Source organism: Trichechus manatus, unplaced genomic scaffold (assembly GCF_000243295.1).
Source record: "Trichechus manatus latirostris isolate Lorelei unplaced genomic scaffold, TriManLat1.0 scaffold00028, whole genome shotgun sequence".
NCBI classification, from domain to species: domain Eukaryota; kingdom Metazoa; phylum Chordata; class Mammalia; order Sirenia; family Trichechidae; genus Trichechus; species Trichechus manatus.
The window spans coordinates 19,422,485-19,441,779 of record NW_004443964.1 but is presented as its reverse complement, the minus strand read 5'-3'; the positions used below and the strand labels follow the sequence as shown (position 1 = coordinate 19,441,779).

The following is a 19,295-nucleotide window of genomic DNA, read 5'->3' as shown; positions in this document are numbered from 1 at the left end:
TTATTCTTGGCTGCCAATTTTTTTCTCTCAAGGTTTTATATATGTCATCCCGTTGCCTTCTTGCCTGCATGGTTTCTGCTGAATAATCTGAGCTTAGTCTTATTGTTTCTCCTCTGTATGTGACTTTTTGGTTTTTCTCTAGCTGCTCTCAGGATTCTTTGTTTGTATTTGGTTTTAGTGAGTGTGATTGTGATATGCCTTGGTGATTTTCTTTTGGGGTCTGTCCTATATGGGGTTCGTTGAGCTTCTTGGATGGCCAGCTTTTCATTTTTCATGATATTGGGGAAGTTTTCTGTCAGCAGTTCTTCAGTGATCCTCTGCATTTTCTGTTTTCTCCCCCTGTTCTGGAACTGATCACTCGCAAAAATTTGCTTTTGATTGTATCCCACATAATTCTCAGGTCTCTCCACTTTTCTTCATTCTTTTTTTTCTGATTTTTCCTCACACAGAGTTGTATCCAAGTGTTTGTCTTCAATTTCACTGATCCTGTCTTCCACTGTTTCAAACCTGCCCCTCAGCTCTTCTATAACACTGTCCATTATTGAAATCTTGTTGTTTATCTTTTGGATTTCTAATTGTTGTTTTTGTATGATTTGTAGTTGTGAATTTATTTTGGCATTTTGTTCCTACATTATTTTCCTGAATTCTTCCAGTTTTTGTCTGTATTTTGCATGAGTTTGTCTATATTTTCCTCATTTTTGTCTGCTTTTTGCTTCAACTTTTGGATGGCTCTGAATATTAGAGATTTGAATTCCATATCAGGTAGTTCTAGTGCATTTTTTTCTACTGGAAAGTCATCTGGTGTTTTATTTTGGACGCCTTCTGGAACCATCTTGTCCTGTTTTTTATACGTTTTTATATTGTCTGCTGTCTTCGGGGGCATTCAGTAGTTATCTTCCTCATTTATTGATGGTAGATTTGTTTCTTTTGTCCTGCTTTTTTGTTTTATTTGGCTCTGTCTGAGCAGGAGGGCTGTGTGTTCTTTGTTGTTTGCTCGTCTGTGGACACAATACTTTCTGCCTCCTTCTCCAATTGGCAGGGTTAGTTGCTTAGATATGGTACAGCAGGGCGGGTCTAGCTGAAAAGGAGTTGCTGGGATGGGTTGTTTGTGGCATTTACCACGGCCACCAATGTGGGCCTATAATCAGTGCAGGGAATGTTCCGCTCAGCCATGCCTTGGCTGCTTGGTGGTGTGATGTTAAGTGCACAGTGCAGGTAGGCAGGATGGAAGGGGGAGATTGTGATGTGTGGAGCTAAGATGCATATGGGAGAGAGGAGAGAGGAACAGGAGCCAAAAACATACAAACAAAAAAAGAGTGCTAGGGGAGCTTGCCGTTGGAGAGATGAGAGACTATGAAATGGAGAAAAACAAAAAGGAGAAGAAGAAAAAATGAATAAATAAAAATTAGAAAGAAAAAAGAAAAGCAGAGCTCCCAGGGATCCCACCAGTGTGGCTGCGAGGTCTGGGGAAGTTGCTCCCAGGCCGTGAAGAACAGCCTGGCTAGAAGGGGTAGAGGTGTCACTCAGCACCAAGTATTCAGGGGACAGAAAGAAAAGGAAAGTATAGAGAGATGAAAAACTGAGTAATGAAGGAACACAAAAAAGGGAAAAGAGGGAAAACAAAACAAAACAAATGAATAAAAAAAAGAACAAGAACCCCCTCAAAAAAATAAAAACCGGAAAAAAAAAAAAAAAAAAGAAGAAAAAAGAAATACCCTCAGGGATCGCTCTGTGCATCTGCACAAACTGAGGGGGTAGGTCCCAAGCTGCGCAGTATTGCCAGGCTAGAACACACTCCCAATTTGAGAAAAGAAAAAGAAAACAAACAAACAAACAATTCAAAACAAACAAACAAAGCCTCAGGATCCCAGCAGCGTGGCAGCACGGTACGAGTAGCAGTTTCACATTCGAGCAGCATTTCACAGCCTTTCTGGAAGAAGCAAAGATGGCACATGGAGCCAGGTATTTGAGAGAAAGGAGGGGGAGGTGGTGAGAGATAAGGAAGAAATATAAAGAAGCAGAAAAAAGCAACACCAGCAGCCAAAAAATGGCACTTAAGGAGCCGGCCAGTGTGGGCAGGTGGAATCCAAGCGATACCGGGGTGAAGCCAGTGCTTCCCGGCCAAGAGAGTGTGGCTGCAGGAAGCAGAGGAGGCCGAGTGGGAGTGAAGAAGGGTGGGCGGTGGGAAAGCGTATATCACTCGTTACCAATTGTTCTGTCTCCTGCTGGAAGTTCTGTGAAGTTGCTTTCTTGTACCCCCTGTTTGCTGATCTCTGATAGGAGTCCAAGATGGTGGATCCGTGCTGTGTTAACTGATACCTCTGCATGTATCTCTCCTCGCTCTCTGTTCTCTGTCAGTTTCTTATTCCATTTGGTGCTTGGCTGAGTTCTTTATGTCTTCATTTGATGCTTAGGATTTCAGGATTGCTGTTTCTCTCTTTGGCTTAGTTTTTCAGATCTTTGCTGTGGAGGGATGATGTGGTGCTTCTGCCTAAGCGCTATGTTGCCCAGAAGTCTTGACTTAGTTTTTGTGCCTGGTGTGAGGTATGAGTTTTGTTTCATTTTTTTGCAGTTGGATATACGGCACCACTTGTTATGTGGCACCATTTGTTAAAGAGATTGTCTTTTCCCCAATTACTGGACTTTAGGCCTTTGTCAAATATCAGCTGCTCATAGGTGGATGAATTTACGTCTGGATTCCCAGTTCTGTTCCATTGGTCAATGTATCTGTTGTTGTACCAGTACCAGGCCGTTTTGACTACCGTGGTGGTATAGGTTCTAAAATCAGGTAGTGTGAGGCCTCCCACTTTGTTCTTCTTCAGTAATGCTTTACTTATCAGGGGCCTCTTCTCTTTCCATATGGAGTTGATGATTTGTTTTTCCATCTCATTAAAAAATGCCATTGGAGTTTGGATCGGGATTGCATTGTATCGGTAGATGGCTTTGGATAGAATAGACATTTTCCCAATGTTGAGTCTTCCTATCCATGAGCAAGGTATGTTTTTCCACTTATGTAGGTCTCTTTTGGTTTCTTGCAGTAGTGTCTCGTAGTTCTCATAGTATAGGTCTTTTACATCTCTGGCTAGAGTTATTCCTAAGTATTTTATCTTCTTAGGGGCTATTGTAAATGGTATTGACTTGGTGACAACCTCTTTGAAGTTCTCTTTGTTGGTGTAGAGGAATCCAACTGATTTTTATCTTGTATTTATGTTTATCTTGTATCCTGAAACTTTGCTTAAATCTTCTATTAGTTCCAGTAGTTGTCTTGTGGATTCTTCAGGGTTTTCTGCATGTATGATCATATCATCTGCAAATAGAGATACTTTTACTTCTTCCTTACCACTGTGGATGCCCTTTATTTCGTTTTCTAGCCTAATTGCTCTGGCGAGGATCTCCAGCACAATGTTGAGTCAGTCACTTGCAAATTTTTGGTTTTGATTGTATCCCACATAATCCTCAGGGTTTCTTCATTTCTTTTCTTTCTTTTTTCTGATTTTTCCTCAGAGTTGTATCCAAGTGTTTGTCTTCAATTTCGCTGATCCTGTCTTCCATAGTTTCAAATCTGCTCCTCAGCCCTTCTATGACACTGTCCATTTCTGAAATCTTGTTTATCTGTTAGATTTTTAATTGTTGTTTTTGTATGATTTCTACTTGTAAATTTATTTTGGCACTTTGTTCCCATATTATTTTCCTGAATTCTTCCATTTTTTGGTCTGTATTTTCCATTAATTTGTCTTTTTTCTTCTTTTTTGTCTGCTTTTTGCTTCAACTCTCGGATAGCTCTGAGTATTAGAGATTTGAATTCCCTATCAGGTAGTTCTAGTGCCTTTTCTTATACTGGAAAGTCATCTGGTGTTTTATTTTGGACACCTACTGGAGCCATCCTGTCCTGTTTTTTATATGTTTGGATATTGTCTACTGTCTTTGGGATTTTCAATAGTTATTTCTTCATTTATTGATTGTAGGTTTATTTGTTTTGTCCTGCTTTTTTGTTTTATTTGGTTACGTCTGAGCAGGCAGGATGTGTGTTCTTTGTTGCTCGCTGGTCTGTGGACACAATATTTTTTACCTCCTTATCCAATGGGCAGGGCCAGTCACTCAGCTATAGTGCAGCAGGGCAGGTCCGGCTGAAGGGGAGGGGCTGGGATGTGTTTTTGGCATGTACTGGGGCCAACAAGGTGAGCCTGGAGTCAGTGCAGGTCAGGTTCCGGCAGGCGATGCCCATGCTGCTCGGGAGTTCAATGTTCAGCACACAGTGGAGATAGTCAGGAGAGAGGGGGAGGGGGAGTTTGTGATATGTGGAGCTAGGTTGGGTATGGGAAAGAAGAGAGAGGAGAAAGAAACAGGGGCCAAAAAAAAAAAAGTGCTGAAGGAGACTGCCATTGGAGTGGAGAGATGAGAAACTGAGAAATGAAGAAAAAAAAGGAAAAAATAAATAAAAATTTTAAAAAATGCTCCCAGGGATCCCACTGGCATGGCTGTGCAGACTGGGGAGTGACTCCCAAGTCGCACAGTACAGCCTGGCTAGAAGGGATGGAAACGATACACAGTTCCAAGTATTCAAGAGACAGGAAAAAAAGAGATGAGAAACCAAGAAATGAAGAAAAATAAAAAGGAACAAAGAAAGAGAAAACAAAAAATAAAAATAAAATAAAAAGCCCCTAGGGATACCAGCAGCGTGGTTGTGCGGACTGGGGAAGCAGTTCCCTAGCTGAGCAGCACTTCACAGCCTGTCAAGAGGAAGCAAAGATGGTACATGGAGTCAGGTGTTCGAAAGAAAGGAGGGGGAGGAGGTGAGAGGCAGGGAAGAAACCAAAAGAGGCCGAAAAAAGTAACACCAGCAACAACGAAATGGCACTGAATTAGCCGGCTGGTGTGGGCGGGGTGAATCCGAGTGGCATGGAACCGGTGCCTCCGGTGCCGTGGTCGTGGCCCACTGGGAAGTTGCTGATCGGCCCATCGAGAAGATGCCAACTGGCCCTCTGGGAAGCCACAGACTGGCCAGCCAGGAAGCCGCGGATTGGCCTTCCAGGAAGCAGTGAAGACTGAACAGGGGGAGGTAGGGTGGGGGATGGGAAAGCATGTATTCCTGGTTACTGGGCGCTCTGTCTCCTGCTTGGAGCTCCGTGAGTCTGCTTTCCTGTATTCCCTGTCCACTAATCTCGGACAGGAGTCCAAGATGGTGGATCCATGCTGCGTTAGCTGATAGGAGACCTCCGCTGATAACTCTCCTCACTCTTTGTTTTCTGTCAGTTTCTTATTCCATTCAGTGCTTGATTGAGTTCTTTATTTCTTCGTTTGACACTTAGGGTTCCAGGATTGACATTTTTTTCTGTTTTACTTAGTTTTTCTGGTCTTTGCTGTGGAGGTACAGCGTGGTGCTTCTGTCTATAGTGCCACGTTGGCTCAGCCTCTTTTTCCTGGCTGTTCTTGCTTGGTGGTAATGAGGTCTCTATGTCTCTGCTTGCTTCTCTCCCCTTTCATCTCTTGTAAGATAAAAGGTGATGCAGGCCACACCCCAGGGAAATTCCCTTTATGTGGTTCAGGGCTGTGACCTGAGTAAGGGTGCTGCATCCCACCTTAATCCTCTTTAACATAACCTAATCTTTCCTCATTAACCACAGGCAGAGATTAGGATTTACAACACATAGGAAAATTACATCATATCACAAAATGGAGGATAACCATACAATACTGGGAATCATGACCTAGTCAAGGTGACACATATTTTTGAGGGACACAATTCAATCCATGACAGGGCCATTGCCCTTGTGGCTTCTCTCTAGAATGCTCATCTCTTGGGCCTTCGCATGACTCAGTTCTTCACATCCTTTTGAAAAGTCACATCCTCAGAGAGGTCTTCCCTGATCACCTTCTCCAAAGGAATCTCCCTCCCCTCATTGGTCCCTATTCCTTTATCCTGGTTTATTTTCCTAAAAGCCCTTGTCACTGTCAGAAATTGTACCTTTTTGCTGTGTATGCTTTGGATATCATCTTTCACTAAAATTTAAGCTTCACAGGAACGAGGACTTTGTTTAGTTCATCAGTGTAACTCCAGTGCCTAGGAGAATGCTTGGTACACGTAGGTACTCAATGAATATTTGTTAAATGAATGAATGAATGAATCCTGACACCAGTGATATATATTGGTAGAAATGTATGAAGTTACAGTAACCACCTTTCCATTATCCATAAGTAGATTAACCATAGCAAAGTTTTCATTCTAGGATGGCTTCCCTCAATCATGCATAGTATTTCAGGGTCATGTATGCTACAGAGATACAAATCGTGTCATATATGCTATAGAGATACAAATCCGTTTTAATATTGGTGGAGGCAAATTATAAACAAATGCCTTCCAATAATAAGTGCCTTATTTAATTGGGTCTGATGCACTCTTTTTTTTTTTTTTTTTAATTTTAACGTCTCTGAAATCAGGATGCATCTTACCTTCATAGTCTTAGAGTTGATGAAATATGGTAGTTTGGATGATGCCTACTAGAACTTTCTGCTCAGAGCACAGAGGTGTGTATTACCCTGAACCTCACCTTCCTGCCTCCTTCCCCTTCCTTGGGTTACTGAGCTGTTGCTATGTGTAGTGAAGGAACAAAAGTAAAACAAGCTTTTTCAGTAACTTGCTCTAGAGAAACCCCTTGTGTATTCATAGGCCAGTTAGCATGAGATATTTTGCTCTTGGATGCCTCACCCAGCCAGGTGAGTGCAACGGAAGATCACGCATCTGAGTCACCCAGTGTCCCCATGGACCAATTGGGAAGTGACCAGTCAAAGGTCAGCGGCAGGGCTAGGGACCCAGGCTCCTCTCTGGCAGACAGCATAAGAGAGATGTCTATAGTGTTTGCTATACAGATCACCCTCCCTTCCAGCTCTGGCTTAGGCCTCTGCCAAAGTCCCCTGGCTACATTAGGGTGGCCTGTTCTTGCATTCTGACATCCTGTTTCATGGGACAATATGCCCTCAAAATAGCCCTCACTGACGCATTATGACTTCCAACAGTTCAACTCCCTTCCTTTTTTCTCCATTTTTCTCACCCTTTGTCTCTCTCCTCGTCCTGTGAGTCAGGCTGAGGTGCCAAACCACAGCCTCTACTTCTACTTTCCAGGCAAACTTCTTGGCTTCTCTTGTCTATCCCATCTCATTGGCCTTCTCTTCCTGGCCATCCTTCTGAGACTGGATTTTTGAATGCTAATATTCCTAACTCTGTTTAGAAGCCAGATCTGAAAATCGATCATTTTGCCCTAGCTTGATGCTTTTTTTCTCCACCCCCCACCATTTCCTTGTTTAGGGCATACTCAGCTGCGTGTATAGTGTCCTGTAGAATGATGCCTTCAAAGAAAATAAAAAAAGTACATTCACCTACCTTAAACCAGCTTGGGACTCAAGATAACAACAGCAACAACTATAACAGCAACGTTTATTGAGTACTTCCAGTTTGCCAGCCACTGTGGTTTTGCAGAGATTGTTGTTGTTCGGTGCCATCTTTTCCTGTGGAGCCGCAGGATGGGTTCAAACCACTAACCTTTTGGTTAGCACTATCAGGGTTCCTTTTAGAGAGGTTAGTTTTTTCTGTCCTTACAACTATCCTATGATGTAGCGAACGAGGGCCAGCCCACCTGGTGTCTTTGCTCTGGCTAAATTGTCAGAGGAAAGGGGTGGTAGGAGTTGTTAATTCTAATCAGTGAAACTGGTGAAGATTCCCCCTTTTCTGGTAGGGCTGCGTCTGAGCTTCTGAGGCTGAGCAGGCCTTATGAATGGCTGAAAACAAAGGCCCAGATGCTTTCCAGATGTTCTGAAGGGAGGGGCAACCTCAGAGCAGCAGCTCATTGAATCATCATGGCCCAGGCACCAAGACTTCTGATGAGTCAGATGCTTTCAGCCTCTGCATTCCAGGGAACTTGGCTTTGGTGGCAGGACTTGGTGGGGGGCATCCTAGAGGATCATTGGTTCTCAGAACATCAACCTGTGATTCATTAAAAAGTCAGGGTAAGGGTAACTGGGTAACCATGACTCCCCAGGTATGACTTCCTAAAAAACAAATCCCAGCAGCTCAGCACATCCTCTGGGGTTAGGGACTGCCTGTTTACTAGAAGGGGGCCTGCTGTTATTTATTTCATATTTGGCAAGGCTTTCTTTTGTGGCTACAAGTCAGGGACTCATAGGGAAATGCTAATTTGAGAATGAATGGATGGATAAAAGGATTGACTGGGAAAAGTTTTCAAAAATAATTTGACAGTGCCCACACCTCCCATGATCCTCTTCTTTCTAACTCTTGCCAAGGTCACCGTATGTTTCTCCTCTCCCTAGTGAAAATTGATGGCCTTTATGTCCAGAATTCTCCTCCCCATGCCAATTCCCATGGAAATTCCGAAAAGGAAGGCAGACATCTAAAATAGTTCAGAACTCTTCCGATAAGGCAAAAAGGAGGGTGGTGGTGCAAATAGTTTGTGCTCGACTACTAACCTAAAGATTGGAGGTTTGAACTCACCCAGTGGTGCCGTGGAGGAAGGCCTGTTGATCTGCTACCATAAAGATTATAGCCAAGAAAACCGTATGGAGCAGTTCTACTCTGAAGCACGTGGAGCCACCATGAATCAGAACTGACTCCACAGCAGCAGGTTATCCTCATTATCTGGATGAAGAATGAGCGATTGTGAGGCCAGGAGATGGCTAGGCAACCCCTGCAGGGAGAGGCCTCCTGGTTGCATTGTTGTTGGTTCTGAACATTCAGGTATTCAGAATTTGGCAGCTCTAGGAAGACTGGCTACCTTTCCATTGTAGCTATTAAACGGCTGAGGCCTGTCCCAACTCAGAGGCAGCCTTAATGCTTTGGGACCAGGTGTGGAACCATAGCCATAATTCCCACCCCATAGCCCTCACATTTTGAGGTCGTAGTCAAGGCACAGAGTGGAGCTTCAGTGGTTACTTATGAGCTGATAATGGAATCTCGCTTGAAGAAATTTAGAGTTGGGAAAGGCCTTTGAAGTCAGACAGACCCAAGACCCTGAGGAAACCTGGGGCTTCCAGGAGGTGCTTCAAGGTTTCCATATACACTAGTCTAGTGTTTTTTTTGTTTTTTTTTGGGAGAACAATGAAGGTTTAATTTCTACAATGATCTATTTACATATTTTATATTGGAATTCTATGCACAATTTTGAGAAATGAGCTGAGTTGCTTAAAAAATAAAACTGATCTAGTTCAACACGTTTTGATTCGATTCAATGCATAATTGTTGAACATCTCCTTTGAGCAGGACTGGGGCTGGGCTGGGCAGGGCTGGCCTCAAGGGGCTTAATTAAAATCTATTGGGTGGTGGTGGTGTTAAGGCAGATACATAAATAATTATAGTATGGCAGGAATATTAGAGTTGAAGAAATTCTATCAGTAAGACGTTAAGACTAGCTTAAAAGAGAATTTAAGGAAGGGAAGATTTATAGTTGGATAGCTGGAAGAATGTCGCAGTGAATTAGCTAATAGATTCAGATTTGGTTAATCAAAGGCAATAAACCTGAACCTTTGGAGATTACCTTTTCTACCAGACAGAAATCATTTGCAATGCTGTTCGATGAGAATTCCATGCACTGTTCTCAAGAATCATTTCCACTGTTATTAACTTTCTACAAATTAACCTTAACTCTTACAGAGTTGTTAAAAAAAAATCCTAATCAATAGAAGTCAAACAAAGGAACACATTTCTAGAAAATCAGATAATCCCCAAGCATGGTGGGCTTATCAATGCCCTGCATTACATTGAAAGTACACCCAGTAATCCCTTTGCCTATTTTCAAATTTTGGATAATTTTTCTTAACAATATGTGTGAGTATGTATATACTAATTTTCTGAGTGTGTTTTGTGGGGAGTGAGGGAGTTGAGTCACACAATAGGATCACTAAGAGTTGACTTGATGGCAAAGGGTTTTTTTAAATAATGAAATGGACTGAGACATTCAGCTTGATGAGAAGTTTTGGGAACACTGGCAAAATACCCCAATAGTCAGGATGATTTCTCCAAAAAATAGATTTACTGGTCTCACCAGCTGGGGGCAAACGGGCCCCTTTATAAAATTGGATAAAGAAATTATCAGGGTAACTGGGCCCTGAGGAAGAGCAAGTCTTCTTTATTCCTGCTTCTTATATTGGAAACCAGAAGACAGGCCTAGTGATCTGCTTCTGGAAGGTCACAGCCTTGAAAACCAATGGAGCAGTTCTACTCTACACATACGGGGTCGCCAGGAGTTGTAATCAACTTCAGGGGAACTAACAACAACAAGAACATATTGGAAAAGACTGGGGGGGAGGGGACAGTGTCGGGAGAGGAGGGTTAGCTGGCTGAGGCCAGGAAGGCTGAGCGAAGGGAAGCAAATTTCTGGCTTTTGCTTCCAGGCTGGGCTTCTCAGGGCTGTTTTGGCCCCTGTAGTTGTCTCTGCTTCCCCCCTCAGCTTTTTCTGTTTCATTTGACAGTATGAGGACTGTTCACATTTGAATGGCATTTTGTAGTATTCCAAGCAGTGTTCCCTTACCTCACTGAATTCTTGCCCAAATCCTGTTAGATAGATATTATCATTTCATAGAGGTTCAGTGACTTGTGGAAGGTCACGACACAACTAGTAAGAAGAGGATTCAGAATTCAGACACAGGCTTTCCAACTCCAAAATTCCATGTTTTTCCAGCAAACACCAATCAAAACAAAACAAAAAAAATCCATTGCCATCGTGTCAATTCTGACTCATAGTGACCCTGTAGGATAGAGCAGAACTGCCTCATAGGGTTTCCAAGGAATGGCTGGTGGATTTGAACTGCCAGCCTTTTGGTTAGCAGCCGAACTCTTAACCACTGTACCACCAGGGCTCCAAATACCAATCAGTCTTTTCTAACACTTTTGTGCTTCTCCCTGGAGCATTCTCCATTTGGATCCCACAATGTATAGACTGGGAAGGGATGAAAGCTTGAGAAGTTTTCAGAAGATTTGCTTTGCCCTGGCAGGCCGACCTGATATTGCCACTATGGCCCCTCTCCCCATCTGCCAGATGTAGGTTCTGCTAATGTTAGTGCATCTGGACCTTGGACCGCTGTGTAGTGGCTGTGAATATATCAATAGAATAATTGAAGAACGGACAAGTTGCTATCTCTTTGGGCCTCAGATTTTCATTTGCACAATGTACGGTGTAAACCCTTTCCATTGGTTTTGATCTGACACTTTGGGTCTGTGGTCAGCCTTGCTCCATCACTTTGGCATCAGTGTGGCCTCATCAACTGATGATGAGTTCTCCTGAGCTTCCTCATTGTCCTTTCTCTTTACCAACCAGCCTATGTTTGGTAAATGGCTATGGTTAGGGTGTGTTTATGTGTATCTGAGAGCCCAAATCTGGGCATTTGGGCAAGTTGGGAAGGATGGGGCAGGCCAGTTACTTCCATGAGCTGATTCAGGCTCTAACGCCCTTGTCCCTCTGTTGCAGGGCCCAATATCTGTATCACCCGAGGTGTGAGCTCCTGCCAGCAGTGTTTGGCTGTGAGTCCCATGTGTGCCTGGTGCTCAGATGAGGTAAGCAACAGACACCTGACCCTTCTTGTTACCCAGACTTAGCTGCTTTTGTGCAAGAGTGGACCCATGGAGATATCCTCTTCCTCCTAAATGTACAAGCCCCCTGTGCTTTCTCAGCAAAACTAGGTGAAGCCTTCCCACTGAGGGATGGCAAAGCAAGCTGCCCTGCGGGTGTTGCTGAGAATGCCATTCAGCGTCTAGTGTGTAACCACACCCCTAGCCAATTCACTACAGCCATGGCCACCTTACCACACTTTACTTGCTTTTTGTTGGGGTGGAATATTCCAGAGAAGCAGGGCCTCAAGTCTCAAAAGGAGAGGCAGGAGGGGGACATAGGTATGAAGGCGGTGTTGGTCTACAGACATCCCAGAATTCTAAAAAGGCAAATAAAAGAGGAATCTGCTGCTTGTGTGGGAGTGTTTAGTCAGAAGAACTTTTCTCTATTCCTCTCTGGTGTTTGGACCCCCACAGCTTTACCTTTTTCTTTCTCTGTCTTCTTTTCCTCCTTACTTCCCTCTCCTAGGTGTCAATAAGGGAAGGAGCTGGGCCTATTTGGTAAGGATGGGAGGGTGACGAAGTCCCTGGGTGTGGCAAACGGTTAATGTGCTTGGCTACTAAGCAAAAGGTTGGAGGTTTGAGTCCATGCAGAGGCATCTCAGAAGAAAGGCCTGGCGTTCTACTTCCAAAAAGCTGCCATTGAAAACCCTATGGAACACGATTCTACTCTGACACACAGGGGCTTGCCATGAATCGGGATCGACTCGACAGCAGCTGGTTTGGGAGGGTGACAAGAAAGGGTTAGCTGTGTCTAGGCAGAGGGTTTGTTGTGTCTGGGGCCCTAGGGAATGAGTGTGTCTGAGGGAATGGCTGTTTGTGGCTGGGATGGGAGTTTGGAGCTGTCAAGAGCTGGTGGGTGAATGTGGCTAGAGAGGCTCCCGGTGATTACAGAGTCTGAGGCTGAGTCACTGGCCTGACCGATGGCAGGTGGTTACCTGAGCTCCTGGCCTGGCTGTTTCTCAGCTACCTGAGGCACCCTCTCTGTCATGACATCAGGTCCCTGCCTTCTCTGCAGTTTTTATGACCACTCCCACCTGGCCCTTCATTCTCTCTGTTTGCTTCTCTTTTTGACCCACTGAGTTTCCTAAAGAGGCAACCACCCTGGCAGGCTGAGGGTTGGGGGGCTGGGTGGGAAGAGGAGGGGGAGCTGGGAGGCTGTGTTTATTCCTTGACAGGAGGCCTGCCAGAAAAGCAGAGGCCAGCTCAACATGCTGCTTTGGCCTCTGCGCTCAGCTGCATGGGAACTTCTCCCAGAGGCAGCTGCCCAACATCTGGGCCACACTGATTTCATTTAGCAAATGAAACATTCTCTGGGGCTAGGGGCAGGCTAAAAGAGTGAGTCTTTTCCCTCCACCCTGGCCAGGTTCTCCTCCCCTCTCTGCTGAGCTGGGCTGTTCAAGCGTGATGTGGCCTCCTCCCTTCTCATATGCCTTGTCTTCCTTCCTTTGGTCGCCATTACAATATTATCAAGCTTCCATTACAAGGGAGTTGCAGTTCTGCAACTGAATCCTGGAATAGGAGAGAAGGAGGGAGTGCTGGATGGAGAAGATGTCTCATTTGAATTGGAGGATATGAAGCTGGCTGGAGCAGAGGCATGGGAAGAGAAGCCCTAGCAACACACAATGGATGCTCTCCCTTCTTCCCCTCCTTTTCAACCCAAAGCAAGAGAAAATGTAGGCAACTGGCCCAGAGGAGTCTGGGAAAAAAGAAAACATATTCTTAGAGGGTCTGCCCTCTTCTTCCCCCAACCCCCATTTTACACCTGCTTGACCTGCATAGAGAGAAACCAGGTATGCTGACCAGACAAAGCCCTTAGGTCATGTGATCAGATTTTTGTGATGCCAATGTAGACTATTTGTGGGTGACCACGGTGAATCTTGTCCCCTGAGGCAGGCTAGGTGAGAGCAGACAGGAAGTTGCCAGGTAAGATCAAAGCATGAGGTGTAGGACCAGCCTAGGGATGGGTTGGGGTCAGAGAGGACATGGGTGTAGCTAGGACCAAATAAAACTGTGGGGAGGTGGAAAATCCAATGAGATATTCTCTGGGAGAATGGAATATAATTATGTAAGTAGGGGAGGTCAAGGATTTAGTGAGTGACAACTGTCACTAAGCAAGAGAGAGGAAGGGAGAGGAAGGAGGGCGGGAGAGCCGAGTGTGGGGCAAAATGTGTCAACCAGGGAGGAATGGGTGTGGGAATCCTGGGCTGTGACCTGAACAGACTGCTGTGCTTTTTCTGAGGGTAGCTGGGCTTCCCGGGTACAGGCTGAGTTTAGCTGCTGAAAGTGCCTCAACCGTTCACTTAAAAAACAGAAGGTGAAGGTCTGGGCCGTTTTGTATGGGATTTGTTGAATAATTGACCTTGGAGACCCCCCCTGTGCTACTGCCTCGGCTGTTTTAGGCGGGGCTGGCAGTGCCTTGAAAAACAACTGGTTGGGCTTAGCTTTCCCTTGGTAGCTAGAGGACTGCAGCCCTGGGTGTGTGTAGCGATTACTTGGCTGGGTAATAGGAAAACCTAGCCAACGTGGTTGTAAATGGAGTTTTGGGCTCATCTGTGTAGGGTGTGTTCTTGGAGAGTTTCAATGCTGACATAGGTTGGGGTGGTTTGGTGGTGTGCTGTGTCTGGGCTGTGAATCTAACAAAGAGGCCTGCTTCATATAGAGATTTAACTTGTGGTCTTGGCCTCGGTGTTGCCATGCTGGAATCTAGAACCTCCCAAACTCTGGTAGTAAGACTCTTCTGGGGTACTTGTTAAAAATAAAGTTTCCCAGGACTCATCCTGGACCTCCTGCGTCAGAATGGGTTCTTACGATAGCAAGTTTGGCAGGGGATGATCATCGGGTCAGGGTGGGTAGAAGTGGAGTAAGGTTGCCAGATAAAACACAGGACACCCTGTTAACCTTGAATTAAATAAGAAATATTTTTTAGAGTAAATATGTCCCAAATATTTGCTAAATTTGGCAATCCTAAGGTGGAGGGAAATAATAAGAATTCTTATATAGGCCTGAGAGTACACTGGAAGGTGGACCAGCTCATACCCAGCCTGATACCCAAGAATGGAAAAGGAAGAGTGAGTTTGGGGCTAGCAACGTGGAGGAAGACTCCAATAGGACTTATTTCTCATTTTCTTTTCTGTCAATACAGGGAAAAGATGAGGAGTTGACTATTGACATTCCATTTTAGCCACTCACGTAATTAAAAAAAAATTCTCTTATACTTATTTTTCCAGATCTAACAGGTAAATGTCCATCTTGAGAGTATTCCAGGCATTTTGCTCCAAGTTGTTATTGTTAAAAAAAAGTATATTAAAAGTGCTCCTCCCCATGTAAATAATGAGGTGCGAATACCAGTAACTCTAAACTCTGAAATGCTTTCCTCTTCCTCTCCTCCCTCTTTCTGTCCCCTCCACACTTCTCTGAATATTCAAGTGAGTTCTCTTCTTCACCAGGTGTGTCAATCAAGATGACGTTGATTTATTTGGGTTGGAGGTGTTTCGGTAGTTCTCTGGGAAAAGACAAACAAACAACCAACAACAAAAAAATCCAGGGCATATTGACCCTTGTCTTTCAAGAAAGAAGCATGCAATAATATTAGTAGTTCTAATAGTGATAGTAGAAAAGTCCATGAGCCCTAGTGGTGCAGTGGTTAAGTACTTGGCTGCTAACCGAAAGCTTGGAGGTTTGAACCCACCCAGTGGCTTAGGAGAAAGACCTGGCAATCTGCTTCCATAAAGATTACAGCCAAGAAAACACTTTGGGGCAGTTCTGCTGTGTCACATGGGGTCGCTATGAGTCAGAATTGACTTGACAGCACCTGACAACAACAGAAAAAAGTCACATTTGCATTTATTTATCTCTTATCAAAAAAGATTTGAGTATATTTTAATTATATTGAAATTTATATATTTTGAAAGCATTTCACACTCACAGTATTATTTTATCCTCTGACCAACCCTGTGAAGTTTGTAGGACAATGACTTTTATTCATGCTGTACTTTCCCTGTTTCCAAAATGAGGGTCCTGGAGAGTGGTGCTAACAGCATGTGTCATTCTCCCAGGAAAGGGAGGTAGCTTGGCAAGCTCACAGAGCATGTGGGCTGGAACCTTCAGCCTCTGTGCTTGGGATCTTCCTTGGGTCTTGGTTATTTTTGTCCTTTTTGTGCAACATCCCATTTCACTGGGAACTGGGACTTTAATATTTCTCCCCTTCCACTTTTCTCCCTGAGTAACCTGGAGACATTCCTTTTACCTCCTCGTTCTGGGATATTAAGAAGCGAATGTTGTCCAAGTGTGTTGAGGTCACTACCTTGGTATCCTTCCGGGGACAGGAGGCTCTCAGCGAGAGCTTGGCTGAGAAGCTGTCCTGGTATGTTCCTGACCTGTGATGTCAGTGACCACAAAGGGAGGGAGGGAGGGAGGCAATTTTTGTTTCTCAGTGTTTATATTTCTAAGGAAATTCATAACAAACTATAAGGACTGTCAGCAGGGCCTAGCACTTGGAACCCTCTTCTGATAAGGGCTGTCATGTTAGAAAATGGGGGTCAAGAACCACCCCCCGGCAAAAAAAAAAAATTCTCTTCCTCCGCCGATGCAGCCTGGGATACACAATGGCCTTACTATTCCCATTCAGTTTCCTTGTCTTTCCCCTTTCTCTGCTCTTTCCTTCAACATCTGCCTTGGTCTATCCATTATTGCCTTTTTGGGAAGGTTTTCTCCCTGGGGCTTTGTGGGCAGCTGGAATCAGAGATAAGGTGGCAGGGAGCGGGGGTGGTGGTGGGGATTTGAAGAAAGGAGAAAGAGACTACCTCCTGAGGGAAAAAAATTGGGAGAAGTGGGCAGGGACAGCAGGAGCAATCTGGGCACAAAAACCTGAAGTGCCTGTGAGTTCTCCCCTCTGCCATTTTGTCCTTGGCCAAAGCTGGGTGTGGGGAAGGAATTTTCATCTTCCTCAGAGACTTGGAGAGTCTATGATGTTCACTGTTGGCATATTGGTGCTGGGAAGGTTAAGTCCTATGTCCTGTTACCCACTGCTGACACTATTTCTCTACCCTCATACGTGTGCAGCTGAGAGAAAGAAGGAAGCTGCTTGCCTGGGCCAGAGTGGTCCCCATGCCCTTGGTGTTGCTCGTGTTTCCATCCATATGGGGAAGCCTCCAGCATATCAGGAGGACTATGTGGGCAAGGGAAAGAGACTTCAAGCATCAGGAGAGGTTTTGGGCTACAGAATCCTGGTTTTTTGAGTATGGAAGGCTCCTCATGGCCAAGTCTCTATCTGGCAGTACCGCTACCTGGTCACCTGAGGGGGCTGAGGGGGTGAGAAGGCAGGACATTAGCTATCCTTCCCCACACCTCCCCCATTCCCATCTTGTATCCTGTTCTCTACCTGGGGCATTCTGTGGTATGGCTCTTCCTAGGACCATCCTTTCCATACTCCTCCGTTTCTGCTTTGACCCTCACTTGATACAGAATATAATAAAACTTTGCATTTTATGAGAATAATTACAGTCAGACAATGTAGGTTAGAATCTCACATCTGCCGCTTCTTAGCTATGCAACTTCGAGCAAGTTGCTTAACTTTTCCAACCCTCAGATTCCTTACATGTAAAATTGGGTTCCTCACCTGTAAAGCCTCCAAGTCTCAGGTTCCTGTCTTGTAAAATAATAATAGCTCCAGCCTGACAGAACTGTCAAGAGGATTGTAATAATCCATATAAAGTGCTTATCACAGTGTCTGGCATACAGTAAGTGCTCAATAAATGTTGGCAGTAGTTGTTTTGGCATATTGGTATGGGTTATCCAGCTGACTCCTAGAAGTGGTTGTGAGAGAGGGTGTGTAGGGTTGGAGGGTGTAGGGCCTGAAGGTCTAGGTCTTGTGAAATAGGTCTAGGTAGGGGTTTTGCAGCTTTCCGGCCAGTTCCTGAAACCTGGCAAGGAGCCCTCATGGACATGTGCCCACACAGTGCTGGCTAAATTTGCTGAATGTCAGAGCAGGAAGGGACAGAAAACACCATGTCATCTCACTGCTTTATCTTACAAACCAGGAAACCAAGGCTCAAAGAAATGGCTTTGATGTTTTGAACAAGCTCCCAGTAGATAGACCCTGATCAAGAACAAGAAAAATTGTGGAACAGAACTTCAAATTCATATGGAACCAGACTTACTGGATCCGTTGAGACGGGGGGAACCCCCGAATCTATTGCCTGGAAATCTTTAAACCTTGAACCAAAATGATCCCATGAAGTTATCGTTAAACTAAAGAACAGTTCAACTCAATTAATAAAGAATGTTTGCTTTAGAATTGTGCTTTTATAAACAAGTATCTGTATGGTTCAAATTGACAACAGTTAATCTAAAGCACGGATGAGAACTTTAAGGGGCAGAGAGTTTAAATTAATGGTGATGAAACAGTGCAGGTAGAGATAGTGAGAATGGGGACACAATGTGAAGAATGTAACCAATGTCATTGAATTGTACATGTAGAAATTGTGAAATGGATGTATGTTTGGTTGTGTATACTGCTACCAAAAAAAAAAAAAAAAGTGGCTTTGAGGTCACATGGCTGGTTAGTGGCAGACTTAGTATGGAACCTGTTTCCTGATTTCCGGTGTTCTTTCCAATACAACATGTACCCCATTCAGTACTCAAGTGTAAGCACACACAGAGCCCTAGAGGGCCGTGGGATGCACACCATCCCCTGGGTTTTTGGAAGGGTGCTCAATTTGTTCTTTGTCCAGGGTGAAAGAGGAAGCTGAAGTGATAGGCTAGGCTCTGGTTAGTGGCCTGCCATTGGAATATGCTGAGGCTTGTGGAGGGTATTCATAATTAATTTATCCAGGAAATAGTTATCAAGCACCTCATAATAACAGCTAACACTTATTGAGTACTTGAGCTGTGCCAGGCACTGTGGTACATGTTTTATGTGCTTTGTCTTATTTAGAATAGCATCCCTGTGTGATGCAAATGGTTTGCACTAAACTACAAACTTAAAGGTTGGTGGTTCAACCTCTGCGGAAGGCCTGGCGATCTGCTTTCATAGAGATCACAGCCAAGAAAACCCTGTGGATCCTTAAAAAGCTAGAAATAGAATTACCATACGATCTAGCAATCCCGCTCCTTGGACTATATCCTAGAGAAATAAGAGCCATCACACGAATAGATATATGCACACCCATGTTCATTGCAGCACTGTTCATGATAGCAAAAAGATGGAAACAACCTAGGTGCCCATCAACAGATATTTGGATAAAGAAATTATGGTATATTCACACAATGGAATACTATGCAACGATAAAGAACAACAATGAATCCGTGAAAGATAACATGGAGGAATCTGGAAGGCATTATGCTGAGTGAATTTAGTCAGTCACAAAAGGACAAATATTGTATAAGACCACTATTATAAGAAGTCAAGAAAGGGTTTAAACACAGAAGAAAACATTCTTTGATGGTTACGAGGGTGGGGAGGGAGGGAGAGGGTTATTCGCTAACTAGATAAGAATTATCTTAGGTGAAGGGAAGGACAGCACACACTACAGAGGAAGTCAGCACCACTGGACTAAACCGAAGCTAAGAAGTTTCCTAAATACAACCAAACACAACGAGAGACAGAGTAGCAGTGGTGGGGGTCTGGAGACCATGATTTCAGGAGACATCTAGGTCAATTGGCATAACAAAGTTTATTAAG

The 19,295-nt window shown here is 44.3% G+C and overlaps 1 protein-coding gene across 1 annotated transcript in view; it reads left to right on the top strand.

Annotated features, from left to right (window-relative positions):
* ITGB3 (integrin subunit beta 3) overlaps positions 1-19,295 on the top strand; it is a 72,567-nt gene that overhangs the window by 23,841 nt on the left and 29,431 nt on the right. Inside the window, exon 2 of the mRNA XM_004374245.3 lies at positions 11,472-11,557. Coding sequence (XP_004374302.1) covers positions 11,534-11,557 — 24 coding nt within the window. The 5' untranslated portion in view covers positions 11,472-11,533. The remainder of the gene's footprint in view (positions 1-11,471; positions 11,558-19,295) is intronic.